Source organism: Balaenoptera ricei, chromosome 15 (genome assembly GCF_028023285.1).
Source record: "Balaenoptera ricei isolate mBalRic1 chromosome 15, mBalRic1.hap2, whole genome shotgun sequence".
Lineage (NCBI taxonomy): Eukaryota > Metazoa > Chordata > Mammalia > Artiodactyla > Balaenopteridae > Balaenoptera > Balaenoptera ricei.
In genome coordinates, this window is record NC_082653.1 from 84468470 (window position 1) to 84484510 (window position 16041).

Consider the following 16041-nt stretch of genomic DNA (forward strand, 5'->3'; position numbering starts at 1 on the left):
ACAGATAAACATCAGACAAAGAACGTAATGCAAGTGCCCCGGTGTGCTCCAAACATAAAGCCACGCAGAACTCCCAGGTAGGCACAACCCCACCTGCATGCTCACAACTGAGATTAAGCCTGGCAGGACTTGATTTAACTTAACTTTTGGTGGTCTGGACATCCCAGAGTTTGGTTGAAAACTGGCATGGTCTGGAAAAACCGGTACCAACCCGGCCCTAATAGGAGCTCTCCACCGCGCCCCTGCACCCAGCCTGTGAGGGAGGGAGGGTGGAGCAGGGAAATGACTTCTCATCTGTTTGCAGTTATTGTCACTGTCACCCGCTAATTCACAGCCTCCCTTATGATTTCCTCTTGCCCCGTGAGTTACTTAAAATGGTATGTTTTAGTTTCCAGTGATCTTAGGCTTTCTTTACTGTGTGTTTATTGCTGACTTAGTAACTGCAGCAAAAATAGATCATGGCCTCTGATGTATTATTTGAAGTTGTTGCAGTTTTCAACCTAAAACGTAGTCACTGTTTTTGTCTGTGTTTATTCTCTGTTGCATCCTTGTTGCTAACTCTGTTAGTTCCAACTTTGTAGTTTGGTTGGTAAAATTATCTGTATCCTTACTAAGTGTGTGTCTTCCTGATCTGTTTCTTCCCTCATGGTTGTAGTCTTCCCTGTAATTCTCTCTGCTCTTGCAAGGCTAGTATGTACGATGTATGTGAGTAATGCATCTCTTTGGTTGTTGGGGCTTTTACTGTTACCTTTATTTTTATCTGTATCATGCAGATGTTTGCTTTAAATTCTGTTTTGTCTGTTCTTAATATTGCTTGTTATTCCGGTCATCTTGATTAGATTGTCCTGGTACATCTTTTTCTGTATCTTTATTTTCATCCTTTCTATCTGGTTTTGTTTAAGATGTTTGCCTTGTAAAGAATAACATTGAAGTGAATTTTTATTTTTTTTAAACCCAATCTATTTATGGGATTTTGAAGGGGAGGAAGAGGTGAGTTAACCTGTTTGCTTGGTGATGACGGGTAGATTTGTACTTTCCCTGCCATCTTTTGCATTTTCTGTTTCCATTCTTTTTTTTATTCTTTTTCCCAGCTTTATGTCAGATGATAGTTTCCTTCCTTTTTGCTAGTTTGGAAGCTTTAGGTTGTATTTTTATGCTTTTGGTGGTTACTCTTATATTTAACACAACTATTAGCTGTAACATTTCCCTAACAGACTTAAAGTATTCACTTAACTGCTGACTGCACACCTGGCTCTTTATCCTACGTTGTTCGGCCTTTTGTCCATGCAGTGGTGTTTGCGATGCTGTGGGAATGGATGGGAAAGGACCAGGGAAGAGGCCATATAAGAGGCAGCATGTGAAGGCCAGGTAGGATGTGGGCACAGGGCAGTTACAAGGGGCAAAGGAGGCGTGCCAGGCTCAGGGGAGGGAGGCCTAAAGAAATGTTTAAACAACTTCACTCCCCACTGGTTTTATCAGATTCTAAATTTAATCACTAGTTTTATACTTGGATTTAAAAAAAAAAAACAATACACGCTCATTTAATACCCACATGTGTGTATTTTCATTCAGCTCAGTTGTCAAAACGCAGGCATTTCAGTGATCCAGCCATATTAGAAACCCAAAACCCAGTGGGCCCAGGTAGTGGTATTTCAAGAAACACTTAGACAAGACGTAAAACACAAATAATTTTATTGGGTAGGAAGTTTGTCACAGGCTTTGGTTCTAAATTCCCTTCACACCTGCTTGTTCTCGTGGCTCATTTACAAACCCAGTGATGTCTACTTTTTCTTCTTCTTACTTGCAATGGATTTGCTGGACTGGGACACCACTGTGTCCTCTTTCAGGGGGCTCGGCGCGACATTCAAGGATGGGGCATCCACTGGTTCCTTGATCACAGTGATGGCGACCTCATAGTCTTGCCTTGTGGTCTCTTCCTCTCTCAAGCTGTTCAGCCTAACAAGAAGCAAACACAAGAAGGTATCTTTTTTTGTCTTTGAAATTTCAAAATTTCAACAAATTTTATGTTGTATGTGGTGTAAAGTAGTCCATACCTGGATCTCAACAGTTTTTGTGAACAGAACTAAACTGTCATCACTTTGCCTGAAATAAAAACTGGTGCAATAGCTAGATAGTTTAAGATTAGTATATTTTATGCTTTCAACTGTTCCATAAAAGTTTTTAAAAATGGAGACTGTGTTAAAACTATATGTTCTTACATGGAACGTTATTCAAAATATATGTTTAGATGAAACAAGCAAGTTCCAAAACAGTTTGCTTAACAGAATCATATTATATGCATACACATATATAATATCCCCAAACAGAATATATATATCATATACTATATATAACGTCAGTATGTGCCAAAAATAAATATTTCAAGAGCTTATATATTTCTGGAATACGTGCACTAATTTTACAAGTGTACGTTTTACATTTTACAAGTGTACATTCCTGTTCCAGGTTGCAACACTTGGAATCAGCCAGGTCCTGATGCGAGACGCTCAGGCCGTTCCGCTGACACGCAGTCTCCCTCCTCACCACCAGAGGGCCGCCAGGAGCACCCGCCGGGTCACGCCACCGCCTCCCAGCACATGGGATGCCTGCCTTGAGCCTCCTCTTGCTCAGGTATTTTTACATAATCGCTGGTCAGATTGTACTGTAAACTGGACACGCTGTGCTTCTTGACGCGTTCTCCCTGCATCACACATTCTGAAAGCCTTCTTTTTTATATTCTTTTCCATTATGGTTTATCTCAGGATATTGAATACAGTTCCCTGTGCTATACAGTAGGACCTTGTTGTTTCTCCATTCTGTATGTAATAGTTTGCATTTGCGAATCCCAAACTCCCAGTCCGTCCCTCCCCCACCCGGAAGTAATTCTTTCTGAGCACCTACCACGTGCTGGACTGTCCCCCCGCACACAGCATCTTATCAAATTCTCACAACAATTAGGTTGGTGGCGTTAATCCCCATTTTTCAGATGAGAACACTGAGATTCTGAGGGATTAAGTGATTTACCCAAGCTCACCAGCTAGTCACTGGTAGAATCCGAATCCCTGCAAGCCAGCAGGGTCCTAAGATTTTGCTTTACCCTCTATAAAGCCCCCACTTGTCTCCACATTTATGAGTGAAGAAAATAAATCCAGGGTGTGTTGGTGGGAGACCTCAATCAGAACTCAGGTGTCCAGATACCCAGAACGTGCCCTTGCTAATGTGCCCTCTGCCTTCAAGTCTGGTATGCCCCTGGCTGTGACCAGTGCAGAAACACGAAGGCCTGGCATTGCTCTCTGACTTGCCATGTGGTTCAAAATTCAAAAAGAAAAACAGTAAAAAAAAGAAAGAAAACAACTTTCCTTCCTCTCCTCTCTGCCCTCTCTGCCCTCTACCATCCACTCACCCAGTTCCACTCCCTGGAGGCAAACTTGCTTATTTTTCCAGAGATTATTTTATATGTATGCAAATCAACATTGTAGTTGTTTTTTTCTGAGTTGCAGTTCCCTGGCTACGGTATCCCCAAAAACCCAGAGACAGTGTCACCTAGCATTATTATTACTAACTATCCCCATATCACAAAGACAAAACCTGAGCCCTTGGGAGCTGGAGTGAACTGCCCAAGGTCCCACAGCAGGACAACTGAGGGTCTGAATCTAAGGATGGTTCTGACCTGGGCAGGCCCCTGGGTCCTGCTCTTCCCAGTGTCCCTTTTGTGTTTGTGTCACTCTCTCCCGCCTCCCTTCCTTCTCTCTCCCTGCTGTAATCACTTATAAACCCTCACCTCCCTGGAGTGTTGCTAAATTCGAATCACAGGTGGGAGGACCTTAAAGGTGGAGTCCAGCCCTCACACTTTACAGATGGGCAAACTAAGGCCCAGGAAGGCTCCTGCACATGTCGGATTTCTACAACCAGCCCTTGCTCAGCCGTTCCCTTTCCCGCCTCTGTCTGCCCAACTCCCTCTTGCTCTTGCATCCCTCACGTAAACAGCCAGCCAGCTCTTCATGTGAGAGCACCCCTGGTTTTGCATCTTCCAAAAAACTCATCTCATCAGTCCACACCTTCCTAGCAACGCTCCAAGGGTCAAAACGCTGGCCTTGCACCTTCTCTTCTCTCCTCTCCTCCTGTGACAGGCCGGAATCTTACCCATGCCGTTCCCCCCTCACCCTGACTCGGTTATTAGCTATTTTTCCTTCAGTCTCAGAACTCCCTGGTGACCAATCCAGAGGCGCTCACGGCTTTTCCCTCAGCTCCAACCTCCCTGTGTCTCCTGGAGACCATGAGCTCAGAGGGAACAGCGCCTGGGCCTGTCTTGTTCACCACTGTGTCTCCAGTGTCTGGCGCTGTGCTCCACTCCTCCACTCGCTAGTTCATAGGCTCCATCACGGTTTGATGGAAGGATGAATGAATGAACGATCCGGCAGAGGGAAGAGCCTGATCGCACCAGGGAGGTGTGCAATCAAAAGCTGTGTGCGGTAATACCAAGTCTTCCTGTGAAGTAGCCCTAGTCTCCACAAACGGGGAGCCGGGCAAACTTTCCGCGCCCAGAAATACCCTAATCTCCAGGCAGGCTCGGAAAGATCAGCTAGATAGTTTAAGACAAAGTTTTCACACATCTAAGGTGACTTGTGACGCACTTGTCTCTGAAGCAACTTAGCTACTAAGTAGCCTTTTAAAATACTGTTGTAAAAAAATACTGTTGTAGCCGTTTTCCTTAAGTCTAATGCTCTCTTCCACAGACCAATGGGCTTGAGATGCCCTTTACAGAGGTCAGACATCTGCACTTGGGACTGACCTGTCTGCATGGAACGAAGCCTGGACGGTGGTTCTAGAAAGGTAAGCGTGCGGCCTTTGCTAGGTGCTCACCACGCACCAAGCATTGTTCTCGATGCTTCACAAACACTCGCTCACTCAGTCCTCACAACAGTCCTACGAGGTATCACCTCCACCTTAAAGATGCAGAAACAGGCACACAGGGACAGACCTCACCCAAGGTCACCCAGGTGATATAAGTGATGGGGCTGGGATGTGAACCCGGGCAGTCTGGATCTACGTCACGCTGCCTCCTCGTGGATGCCTGGGGATGCCTTAGACAACCAGGACAGAACTGGTGGCTACGGGTTCCCAGCCCCACAGGAGGACGTGCCGCCCTTCGGAAGGCGGAGACTTTTTTTTTTTAATATATATTTTAAAATTATTTTATTCATTTTTTTTTTTGGCTGCGTTGGGTCTTCGTTGCTGCATGCGGGCTTTCTCTAGTTGCAGCGAGCAGGGGCTACTCTTCATTGTGGTGCGCAGGCCTCTCACTGCAGTGGCTTCTCTTGTTGCGGAGCGTGGGCTCTAGGCGTGCGGGCTTCAGTAGTTGTGGCTCGTGGGCTCAGTAGTTGTGGTGCACGGGCTTAATTCTCCGCAGCATGTGGGATCATCCTGGACCAGGGCTTGAACCTGTGTCCCCTGCATTGGCAGGTGGATTCTTAACCACTGTGCCACCAGGGAAGCCCAGAGGTTGTAGACTTTTAATGAAAGTGTTTGGTCCTGAAGCTTCTGGCGGCTACAGAGGACAGGAAAGAAAGATGCCCGAGAGCCCGGGAGGGAGGGATGGAGCCGAGAGGTTTTATTGAGTTACCTCGCCTCCAGCTCCTCATTCTCCATCTTCCTCTGATGGGCCATCGCTTCATTGTGCAGCCTGTTTTCCTTTACTTTCTCCTTGAGGGTTTCTTCATGTTTATGTGCTTGGAAGAGAGTGTTCACAAAAAAGATGTACATGTTACTGCTCCATGTGTTGGATTTTTCCTTTTGTTCATCCTTGGATTTTTCTTTTTTCTCTGGAAGAAAGTTTGATTAAAATGAGCATTAATACAGTCTTGCAGTAACTCTGGGGTCTGTGTTCCTGTTCCCCAGTTCTGTCACTTCCTGTGCTGGGCTGAGTGTCCTCATCCCCCCATAAGGTGGGTGACACTGTGCTTCTCGTGGGCCTGTGAGGATTAAGGTAACTGCAAAATGCTTCAGGGACCACCTGGAACAAGGCTGGTGTCAGCTGACCACAGCCATGGTTGTCAACACTTCCTTCAAATCTCCTGGTACCTGTTATTTTTTTCCTAAATAGCTTAAATATTTTGGTTTTCTAAAATTAAAATCTTAGAAAATTTACAACATTCCCATGTTTCAGAGAAAGAAAAAAAACTCTTGGCTTTTGCATACTTTGTCTTTAAAGGCAGTTTTCATTATGAAAATTTTATTTTGTTTTGTTTGGCCGCACCACGCAGCTTGCAGGATCTTAGTTCCCCCACCAGGGATCAAAGCCGCACCCTTGGCAGTGAAAGCACAAGGGTCCTAACCACTGGACCTCTAGGGAATTCCAAGAAAATTTTAAGAAGGATTTTAACTCTGAATTGACTAAGAGGTAGGTAAAATTATTGACTTGGTAAGGAGTTGCTTCACATCTACTAAGGCCAGCAGATATGCACTTTGGAATGTGTTTAATATAGTTGATTCCAGGAAGATAATGCTTTGGTTGGTTCTATAATATCAATAAGACTGGGGATCTTTCAAGAGAGCAATTGTTCTTTGACTGTGTCTACAGCTTGGGCTGATCTGCTGTTTGATGGCAGTGATGGGAGAGGAAGGAGTATGGGCACAGGTACTCGTAGCATTGTGTGACCCATCTACCCTCCATCCAGGAGCCACTGTGAAGGGCCCAAGAGTGGAAGACTAGTGCGGAGAACCTTGATGCCGGTGCCAGATTTTTTTTTTTTTTTAATATTTATTTATTTATTTATTTTGGCTGCTCTGGGTCTTGGTTGCAGCACATGGACTCTTAGTTGCGGCATGCATGTGGGATCTAGTTCCCTGACCAGGGATCAAATCTGGGGCCCCTGCATTGGGAGCGTGGAGTCTTACCCACTGGACCACCGGGGAAGTCCCACCAGTACCAGATTTTACAAGGACTAAGAGAAATGAAAACATATCCATAAAGACTTGCACACCAGTGTTCATAGCAGCGTTACTCCTGATAGCCAAAAATGGAAACCACCCAACCGTCCATCAACTGATGAGTAGATAAAATGTGGTGTATCCACACAGTGGAATACTACTCAGCAATACAAAGGAACAAAATACTACTATGTGCTACAACATGAACGAATCCCAAAATAATTATAAGTGAAAGAAGCAGATGCAAAAGAATATGATTCCATTTCTAGGAAATGTCCAGAAAAGGCAAATCCATGGAGAAAGTAAGTCAGTGGCACCAGGTGGCCCACAGGCACCCTCAGGGCTCCAGGCACCTCACCCACACATACCTCCACCCTGTGGCCAGCTCCCTGTGGTGGTGAGAGTGAGCTCTGGCAGGTGACTAGTGAGCACACACAGAAAGCTGGCCCAAATCTGTGGGCCACGGAAGGACCACAAACTCGAGCTTTAGCACCGACCTTGGGAAAGCAAGGTACATGAAAAGGTGCTCAACGTCACTGATCATCAGGGAAGTGCAAATCAAAACCACAATGAGATGGACTTATATACACTACCAAATATAAAACAGATAGCTGGTGGGCAGCAGCCACATAGCACAGGGAGATCAGCTCAGTGCTTTGTGACCACCTACAGGGGTGGGATAGGGAGGGTGGGAGGGAGACACAAGAGGGAGGAGATATGGGGATATATGTATACATACAGCTGATTCACTTTGTTATAAAGCAGAAACTAACACACCATTGTAAAGCAATTATACTCCAATAAAGATGTTAAAAAAAAAAAATAAAAACAATGAGAGGGAATTCCCTGGCGGTCCAGAGGTTAGGACTTTGCACTCTCAGTGCCGAGGGCCCAGGTTCAATCCCTGGTTGGGAAACTAAAATCCCACAAACCACGAAACAAGGCCAAAAAAAAAAAAAAGCACCAACTCACACCTGCTAGAATGGCTTGCTTCTAAAAGAAGAGAGATGCTCTGTCAAGGATGTGGGAAAACAGGACCCTTGTACAGTTTTGGTGGGACTGTAAACTGGTACAGCCAGTATGGAAAACAGTATGGGTTTCCTCAAAAAATAAAAGAAGAACTACCCTATGATCCAGCATTTCCACTTCTGGGAATATATCCAAAGGAAATGAAAACACTATGTCGAAGAGATAGCTGCACCATCACGTTCACAGTGGCACCATTTACAACAGCCAAGACAGGAGACGGCCTGAGTGTCCCTCAACAGATGAATGGATAAAGAAGAGGTATATATACACAATGGAATAGTACTCAGCCATAAAAAGGAGGAGAGCCTGCCATTCACAACAACATGGATGGACCTTGAGGGCATTACGCTAAGTGAAATAAGTCAGAGACATACAAATACTGTATGATCTCACTTATAAGTAGAATCTATTTTTAAAAAATACAGACATATAAAAAGAGATCAGATGTGTGGTTACGAGAGGAGGGAGATGGGGGACGCTGGAGGAAGGTGGTCAAAGGTACAGACTTCCAGTTATAAGGTACATTAAGTACCAGGGATGTAACGTACAACACGATGACTGTAGCTGACACTGCTGAATGATATCTGTGGAAGTTGTTAAGAGAATAAACCCTAAGAGTTCTCATCACAAGAAGAATTTTTTTTTTTGTATTTATGAGATGATAGATGTTAACTAAACGTATTGTGGTCATCATGTCACAATACATGTAAGTCAAGTCATTATGTTGTACACCTTAAACTTATTCAGCACTGTATGTCAATTATATCTCAGTAAAACTGGGGAAAGAAAAGGGGAAAAAGATCAATGCCTTGAAAAGGAACTCTGTCAAGCCAGGGGGCAGAGTTGGGAGCAGCTGTCCCAGCCTAATTATATTTTAAAAGATGGTTGTAGGGCTTCCCTGGTGGCGCAGTGGTTGAGAATCTGCCTGCCAATGCAGGGGACACGGGTTCGAGCCCTGGTCTGGGAAGATCACACATACCGCGGAGCAACTAGGCCTGTGAGCCACAATTACTGAGCCTGCACGTCTGGAGCCTGTGCTCCGCAACAAGAGAGGCCGCGATAGTGAGAGGCCCGCGCACCGCGATGAGGAGTGGCCCCCGCTTGCCGCAACTAGAGAAAGCCCTCGCACAGAAACGAAGACCCAACACAGCCATAAATTAAAAAAAAAAAAAAAAAAAAGATGGTTGTACATTTTTGTAAATGTTAAATCATTTATAAGCAACAGTTTGCTAATACCAAAGTTGTGTAATTAAAATACTCACCATTTTGAGATAAAAGAAAGGTTAGCTCCTTTCCTGGAGATTTAAAATTCATTTTGGAAGTTTTTCCATCACTTAGAGACTTCTTGATCTTGGGCTTTTTCGTTAAAAAAAAAAAAAAAGAAATCATAAAGCAAAATATAACTTCTGCATCATTATGGACTAAAACTAATTTTCTACATTATAAACAATTAGAAAAGTATTAATGAGGCCATTATGCTAATTTGACTTTTTAATCTGCCTAAAATTTGACTTTTTAACCTGTATATTTGTCCTGTTAAGGAAATGAATAACAGAGCTATTGTATCTGCTGGAAGGCTTCCCCCAGGAAACCAAAGACTAGAAAATACTCCCTGGGTCTGTTGGGAAAGTATTAATCCATCTCTTAGTGGCTTTAATTACTCTCTCTCTTTCTCTCTCTCTCTCTCTATATATATATATAAAACCATATATCAATACATGCTGTTTATGCCCACATTTTTATCTCCAGTAGATCTCACCCTTGAACTCCAGACTTTGTTACCAGCTGCCACTTGCTGTCACCACGTGGATGTCTCATCCGGTACCTTAAGTCTGACATGCCCAAACCCAACCCTTTAATTTCTCCCCCAAAACTCATCTCCCCCTCAAACCCCAGTCCTCCCCTTCATGATAAATGGCAGCTCTGTTCTTCCAGTCGTTCAGGCCAAAAAAAAAATCTTAGAATCATCTTTGCCTTCTCTTTCCCTCTCAAACTCCACAGCCTTCAAAATACATGCAGATAACTCCAAGAGCTTCCTTACGGGTTTGTCAACAGCAAAGCCATCGTGAGCCTACTGACCCCCCTTGCTCAGGGCCCCCTCCCGGCCGGGCACTGCCTCACTCAGTGCGTCTTCCTGGGCCACCCCGACGTGGCCACGCCTGCTGCTGCACCCCTTCCAACACCCCAGAGGTGCTCCCGCCTCAAGGCCCCCGCACAGGACAGTCTCCCCGCAGCTGCGCTCAAGTGTGGCTTCGTCCGAAGACCTTCCCTTCCCGCCCCACCCTGTCTCTCAGTCTCCACCGCCTGCCTCGCTTTCCATTGCCTCACTGATCCCTCCCAAGTGTAAAGAAGTATAGCACTGCGGTAACGGGTGTAAATCCTGGAGTCGAACTGCCTGCGTGCAAACCCCCAGCTCCACTGCTTACCAGTTCTGTGATGGTGGGCAAGTTACTCGACCTCTCTGTGCCTCAGTTCCCCCTTGGAGCCGATGAAGCACCTACAGGTCGTCCGGGCATTAAATGAGCGGACCCCTGGGAAGTGCGCAGCACCTGGTAAGCACCCCGAGGGTGTTCACTCTTCCTGTTCCTCACGCGTCACCACGTCCCTCTCTCCCCCGGAATGTGATGCCCACGAGAGGACGGGCTGTGTGTTCCCGCCAGAACCCTGGCACCAGAAGAGCCCTCACCACATAGCAGGTGCGCAACAGCGGTAGATACCATGGCCGCGGCACTGTTTTCATGGTTCGCTGTGAATACAAACCTCTGATTTCCTTATCTTGCTCATGTCAAGCAAGACTCCTAACTTGCTTGAAGACGACTTAGTGCTGCCGTACTGCGCCTCAGACTCCTGGCTTCTTAGCGCACTTGGACTCCTGTTCTGGGTGTTCTGATCAACGACAAACACATAAGAGGATTTCTGTTTTCCGTGGAGACACACGTGCACGTGATTTTAACGTGGTATGATTGATTTACAATGACCTGCACATAACGCACACTATGACGGTGAGTTTCGATGTGTCCACACCTGTGAGACCATCACCTCAGGGAGGGGACGTATCCATCACCCCAGGTTTCCTGTGCCCCAGGAAGCCCTCTTCCCTCATCCTCGGGCAACTACTTATCTGTTTTCTGTCACTACAGATCACTTGGCATTTCTAGAATTTTCTGTCATTGGAATCACAGAGGTATGTATCCTTTTCTGTCTCGCTGCTTTCACCCAGCATAATTAATTCACCCATGCTGTTGCCATGTGTCATGAGTTATTTCACTGCTGGCTCATTCTCCGTTGTATGGTTATAATAGGACTTGTTTATCTAGATGGATGTGTGGTGCCAGATTGGAAACCAGACGTGAACTTGATCGGATGGTTTCTGAGGCTGCCCCGAGGCCAGCGCGTCTGTGTGTGGTTGCTGGAGTCCGCGGTGCTGCCGTCCACGACGGCCTGGATGAGTTTTAAGGTGGACGCTGCACTTCCTTCCTGCACTTCCTTCCGAGCAGAGCCCCAGACCCCGCCTGTGGCCAGGCTCTCGGATGACCTGGAGGGCGCGCATCTGCTGATCGGGTGGACTCTGTGCTACTGACGTTGAACCTGCACGAGGGTCCGAGGCACATCCTGGGACTCGTGGTCAGAGGCGCTCCTTAGGTGACCAACAGTGAGAGGTCTCCCTGAGCGAGCAGCTCTGGCGAGTTTCCCCGCTGGGGGTTCCGCTGGCCCCCAACACGCTCCCTTGTGGCTCCGAATGAAGGACTCAACGATCAGAAACCCTTCCAGCCCACGACCCTGAAACCCCCGCTCCATCTGACCCAGCGGCTAGATCTTTCGGTCAACGGCCCACGCTGTCCATGCTCCCCCAGGGCTTTGGTGGGAAGCCCAGTGTCCAGCCCCAGGAGCAGGTCCTGTCCTCTGGGAGGCGCCCAGCATCCTGCACACTCTCGGGAGCTGTTCCTTGGCATCTGTGCTCTGGGACGGGCGAGCCACTCTTGTAAACACTAGATCATGGGATGAAACGTTTCATAAAAACCACCTCAGATGCCGTAGGCCTCGTGGTCCAGCCAGGGGAGCCCCACACCCCTGAGGGTGTCAGCAGGCGCTCTGACACTCATTACGTATCTCCACTATCATAGGTCATGACCAGAAAATACATTTTCCCTAATGTAGAAAAAAGACAATACACTCCTTTCAGAACGTGAAAAGAAGTCTTAAATTATTTAAGTTATTTCCTGAAGGGTTACAAAAGCCCAAGATAGTCTTGATGATGGTTTAACCATTCCAGAATAAAACCCATTCCTTACTCTGTAAATTCTGAGGTATTATTTGTTACCTGATTTATCACTGTATAAGTGCTTCCAGCTTTGTTTCCAGACAAGTCATCATTTGGAAAATTTAAATAGAATTTAGTCGATTGGTTAGTAACAGAGATGAGTGCGAAGCTTAACAGAGCTTCAAAGAATTCCAGGAAAACCAGCTGAAATATAAGAAAATATAAAGGGTCTTATTCATCCTGACACACCTCGAGGTGGACCAGCAGTTCTTCTGGGTGTTTGTTCTCCAGAAGGTACCACCTTGTTCAGCACTCAGGCATCATGGCCGCACACCAGTTTGCAATAAAAACTACAGCATTTAAAAGATCTGTGAGGATGTACATTCTCTCCTTTGTAAGTCATTTTTCTATTTGACGGAAACATTTTATATTAGCTAATTGAGGACAGTCACTTTCAGAAGTATTTCTTTCTTTCTTGGACAACTAGAGAAGTGGCACCTGTAAGAGTTGGTGCTGGAATGGCTAAGCCCTCTGGAGATGCTGGGATAGGGTGAACGTATTTTGTACACAAGGAGGATATGAATGGGGAGGGGGGTTGCAAAGGGAAGACTGTTACGGTTTGAACTGTGCCTCCCAAATAAGCGTTGGAGTGAGTCCTAACCCCCAGTATCCTCAGATTTACAGATAATTGAGCTAAAGTGAGGCCATTAGGGTGGGCCCTAGTTCAATATGGCGGCTGTCCTTACAAGAAGAGGGAAATTTGGACCCACAGACAGAAACATAGAAGACAATGTGAAGAGACACGGGGAGCAGACGACCTCTAACAAGCCAAGGAGAGAGGCCTGGAGCAGATCCTTCCCCACAGCCCTCAGAAGGATCCAATTCCAGCAACACCTTGATTTCTGACTGTTAGCCTTCAGAACTACAGGCAAGATATGTGTTATATAAGCCAAAAACAGGTGGTGGGGGCGGAGGTTAGCAAGTACAAATGTCCTGAGGTAGGGGTGTGGTGGGCGTATTCAGGGGACAGCTAAGCAGCAGGTGTGACTCAGTGTCAGACATGGACCCAGAGAGGTGGCCGTGCTGGCACCATTGGTGCCAATCCAATCTTGGTATCCAAGGTAGAACAAACAGCCTGAGTTGGACCTGTACCATTCGTGATGCCTCTTTACAAACCTCAAGTTTAAAGTTGCTGTCAATTCCATCATGCATGAAAGGATTATCCTCTGCTATGACCTCCACAAATTTGCTTGCTGTTAATTCTTTATTTATCATTTTAAAGCTCTGTAAAAGAAACAACCAATCAAATCATAATGGCCGATAATTACAAACAGCTATATATTTTTAAAGTTAGTTTATACCAATACAGCACTTTAAGGAGATGGTCTAGAAATAAGTATCTTAAAAACTGGTAATTTTGAAAAGCATTCTGGATTAACATTGGTATTTACCTCTCTACTCCTTCCCTAATCCCTCTAAGACAACAATAAAGATTTTTTTAGAGGCATAAACATAGGACAGAGAACGGGAGAGTGGATGACCCAGATGTGAGATGTCAACACAGCTCTACTGGTGGGAAAGCGCTGGACCGATGGGCTTAGCAGAACAAGGAACAGAGAGCTCAGGGAGTCAAGAGGCAAGTCGAGTCCAGTCGGAACTCAGGAAGGAGTCGGCTCTGAAAGCCGTGCCTCAGGTAAGGCTGAACACAGGAAGACTCCCAGAAAGTCTAGGTGAAGACCCTTTCCGCATCTAGACTGAAAACAGAAGGTTGACTCACTGGAGACACTGAAGCACAGCGCATTTGGCTCCCCTGAAGTCACAGTCCTGCTGAAAGCAAGAATGAGGGGCAAGTGCGTGTGGGCAGGGCCCTCCCTTCACACTCACCCTTCCCTCCACTCGACTCTAAGAACCATGAAAACCGGCTTCATATCCCCCAGGCAGGAGTTAGGAGAAATCCTCCCCTGGAAAATCGAACATCCAAGAGAAAAGCTCTGTCAACCGTAGGCTGGTGGAGGGTCTTCCCTGGCAGTCCAGTGGTTAAGACTCCACACTTCCAGTGCAAGGGGTTTGGGTTCACTCCCTGGTCAGGGAACTAAGATCCCACATGCCTCGCGGCACAGCCAAAAAACAAAAGACAAAACTGTAGGCTGGGGAGGAGAAAGGGGAGAGGTGGGGCAGTTTCCTGGCTTGGTTACTCCACAGTGAAACCGAATCGTTGACAAGTGCCGCTCATCCACAAGAGCTTCCAATCAGCCTTAATTTATTTATTTTATTTTTTTATTTTTGGCTGCGTTGGGTCTTTGTTGCTGTGCTTGGGCTTTTCTCTGGCTGCGGCGAGCGGGGGCTACTCTTTGTTGCGGTGCGCAGGCCTCTCATTGCGGTGGCTTCTCTTGTTGTGGAGCACGGGCTCTAGGCACACAGGCTTCAGTAGTTGTGGCACATGGGCTTAGTAGTTGTGGCTCGCGGGCTCCAGAGCGCAGGCTCAGTAGTTGTGGCGCACGAGCTTAGTTTGCTCTGCGGCATGTGGGATCTTCCCGGACCAGGGCTCGAACCCGTGTCCCCTGCATTGGCAGGTGGATTCTTAACCACTGTGCCACCAGGGAAGCCCCCAGTCAGCCTTAGAGTGCCACAGTCCTATCTATGAGTGGACAGCCAAGGTTCACCACACATGCTATGGGCAAAGCCTTAATATAAAAGCCAAAGAACAAAACCAACAGAGGTGGGGAAGGGAGATCGGGACTTGGAAGGAACAGAGGCAATGTAAAAAGCCGAGAAAAAAAAAATTCCATTTAGCTCCCTCACCCCCAATTCATTTCTTTAGTGGAATAAGAGAGATTGCATCCATGTTTTAAAAACAAACAAAATGCTTAAAAAAAGGGACAAAGGATCAGAAATTTGATAGCAGAAACTCAAATAGAAGGGGAAAGATAATGCAGGAAATCTCTCCTAAAGGAGAACAAAAAATGACAAAGATGTGGATGGTCAGAGAGAAAGACTAAAATAAAATTAAATTGGTCCAGGAGGTTTGACACCCATGTTCCACAAAAAGGATGGAGAAAATGCAAGGCAGGAAATCTGAACAAGTAATTCCAGAGCATTTTGCAGGACTGAAGGGCACAGGTTTCCAATGTTAAAGCTCACGAAATAAATGTAAAAAGACAAATGCCAAAGCTGCATCACTGTGAAATTTCGGAACAAGGATAAAAGTAGATTGTAAAATATTTCAGCGAGGAAAAGAAATTACATCAAAATGATTGAGAAGCAACAGTAATCAAGATAGTGTGGTACTGGTAAGAGGATAAACATACAGATAAATGAAACACAATTGAGAATCCAGAAATAAAGCCATACATCTATGGCCAACTGAGTTTTGACTAGAATGCCAAGACCAATCAATAGAGGGAAAAACAGTCTTTTCAACAAATGGTGCTGGGACAACTGGGTATCCACACACAAAAGAATTGTTGGACCCCCTACCTCAGACCATATATTGTACAAAAATTAATTCAAAATGACCTAAAAGTAAGAGAGAAAACTCAGAAGACAACATAGAGGTTAGTCTTCATGATCTTGGATTGACAATGGATTCTTAGATTTAACACCAAAAGCACAAGTGAGAAAAGAAAAAAATAGATAATTGGACTTCATCAGAAACCAGCAAAAACAGAAGGTTTTAAATAAATCAGAGTCTCATAACATAACATACTCAAATGTTCAGGTTTCAGTGGGAAATCACTGACTCATGGTGCCAAGAACCAGGAAGATCTCAAATTGAATGAACAAAGACAATCAACATATGCCAACACCAAGATGACAGAGAA

General features: G+C 45.7%; 1 protein-coding gene across 6 annotated transcripts in view; it reads right to left on the minus strand.

The window, feature by feature from the left end:
- Positions 1–1702: 1702 nt before the first annotated feature.
- The window catches only part of LOC132348578 (radial spoke head 10 homolog B-like), a 69379-nt gene continuing 55040 nt past the window's right edge, over positions 1703–16041 (minus strand). For all 6 annotated transcript variants that reach the window (XM_059896209.1, XM_059896208.1, XM_059896210.1 and 3 more), the window contains 6 exons: positions 13397–13504; positions 12281–12424; positions 10720–10845; positions 9222–9315; positions 5624–5822; positions 1703–1956 (listed from right to left, as the gene is read on the minus strand). In XM_059896209.1, coding sequence (XP_059752192.1) covers positions 1782–1956; positions 5624–5822; positions 9222–9315; positions 10720–10845; positions 12281–12424; positions 13397–13504 — 846 coding nt within the window. In that variant the 3' untranslated portion in view covers positions 1703–1781. The remainder of the gene's footprint in view (positions 1957–5623; positions 5823–9221; positions 9316–10719; positions 10846–12280; positions 12425–13396; positions 13505–16041) is intronic.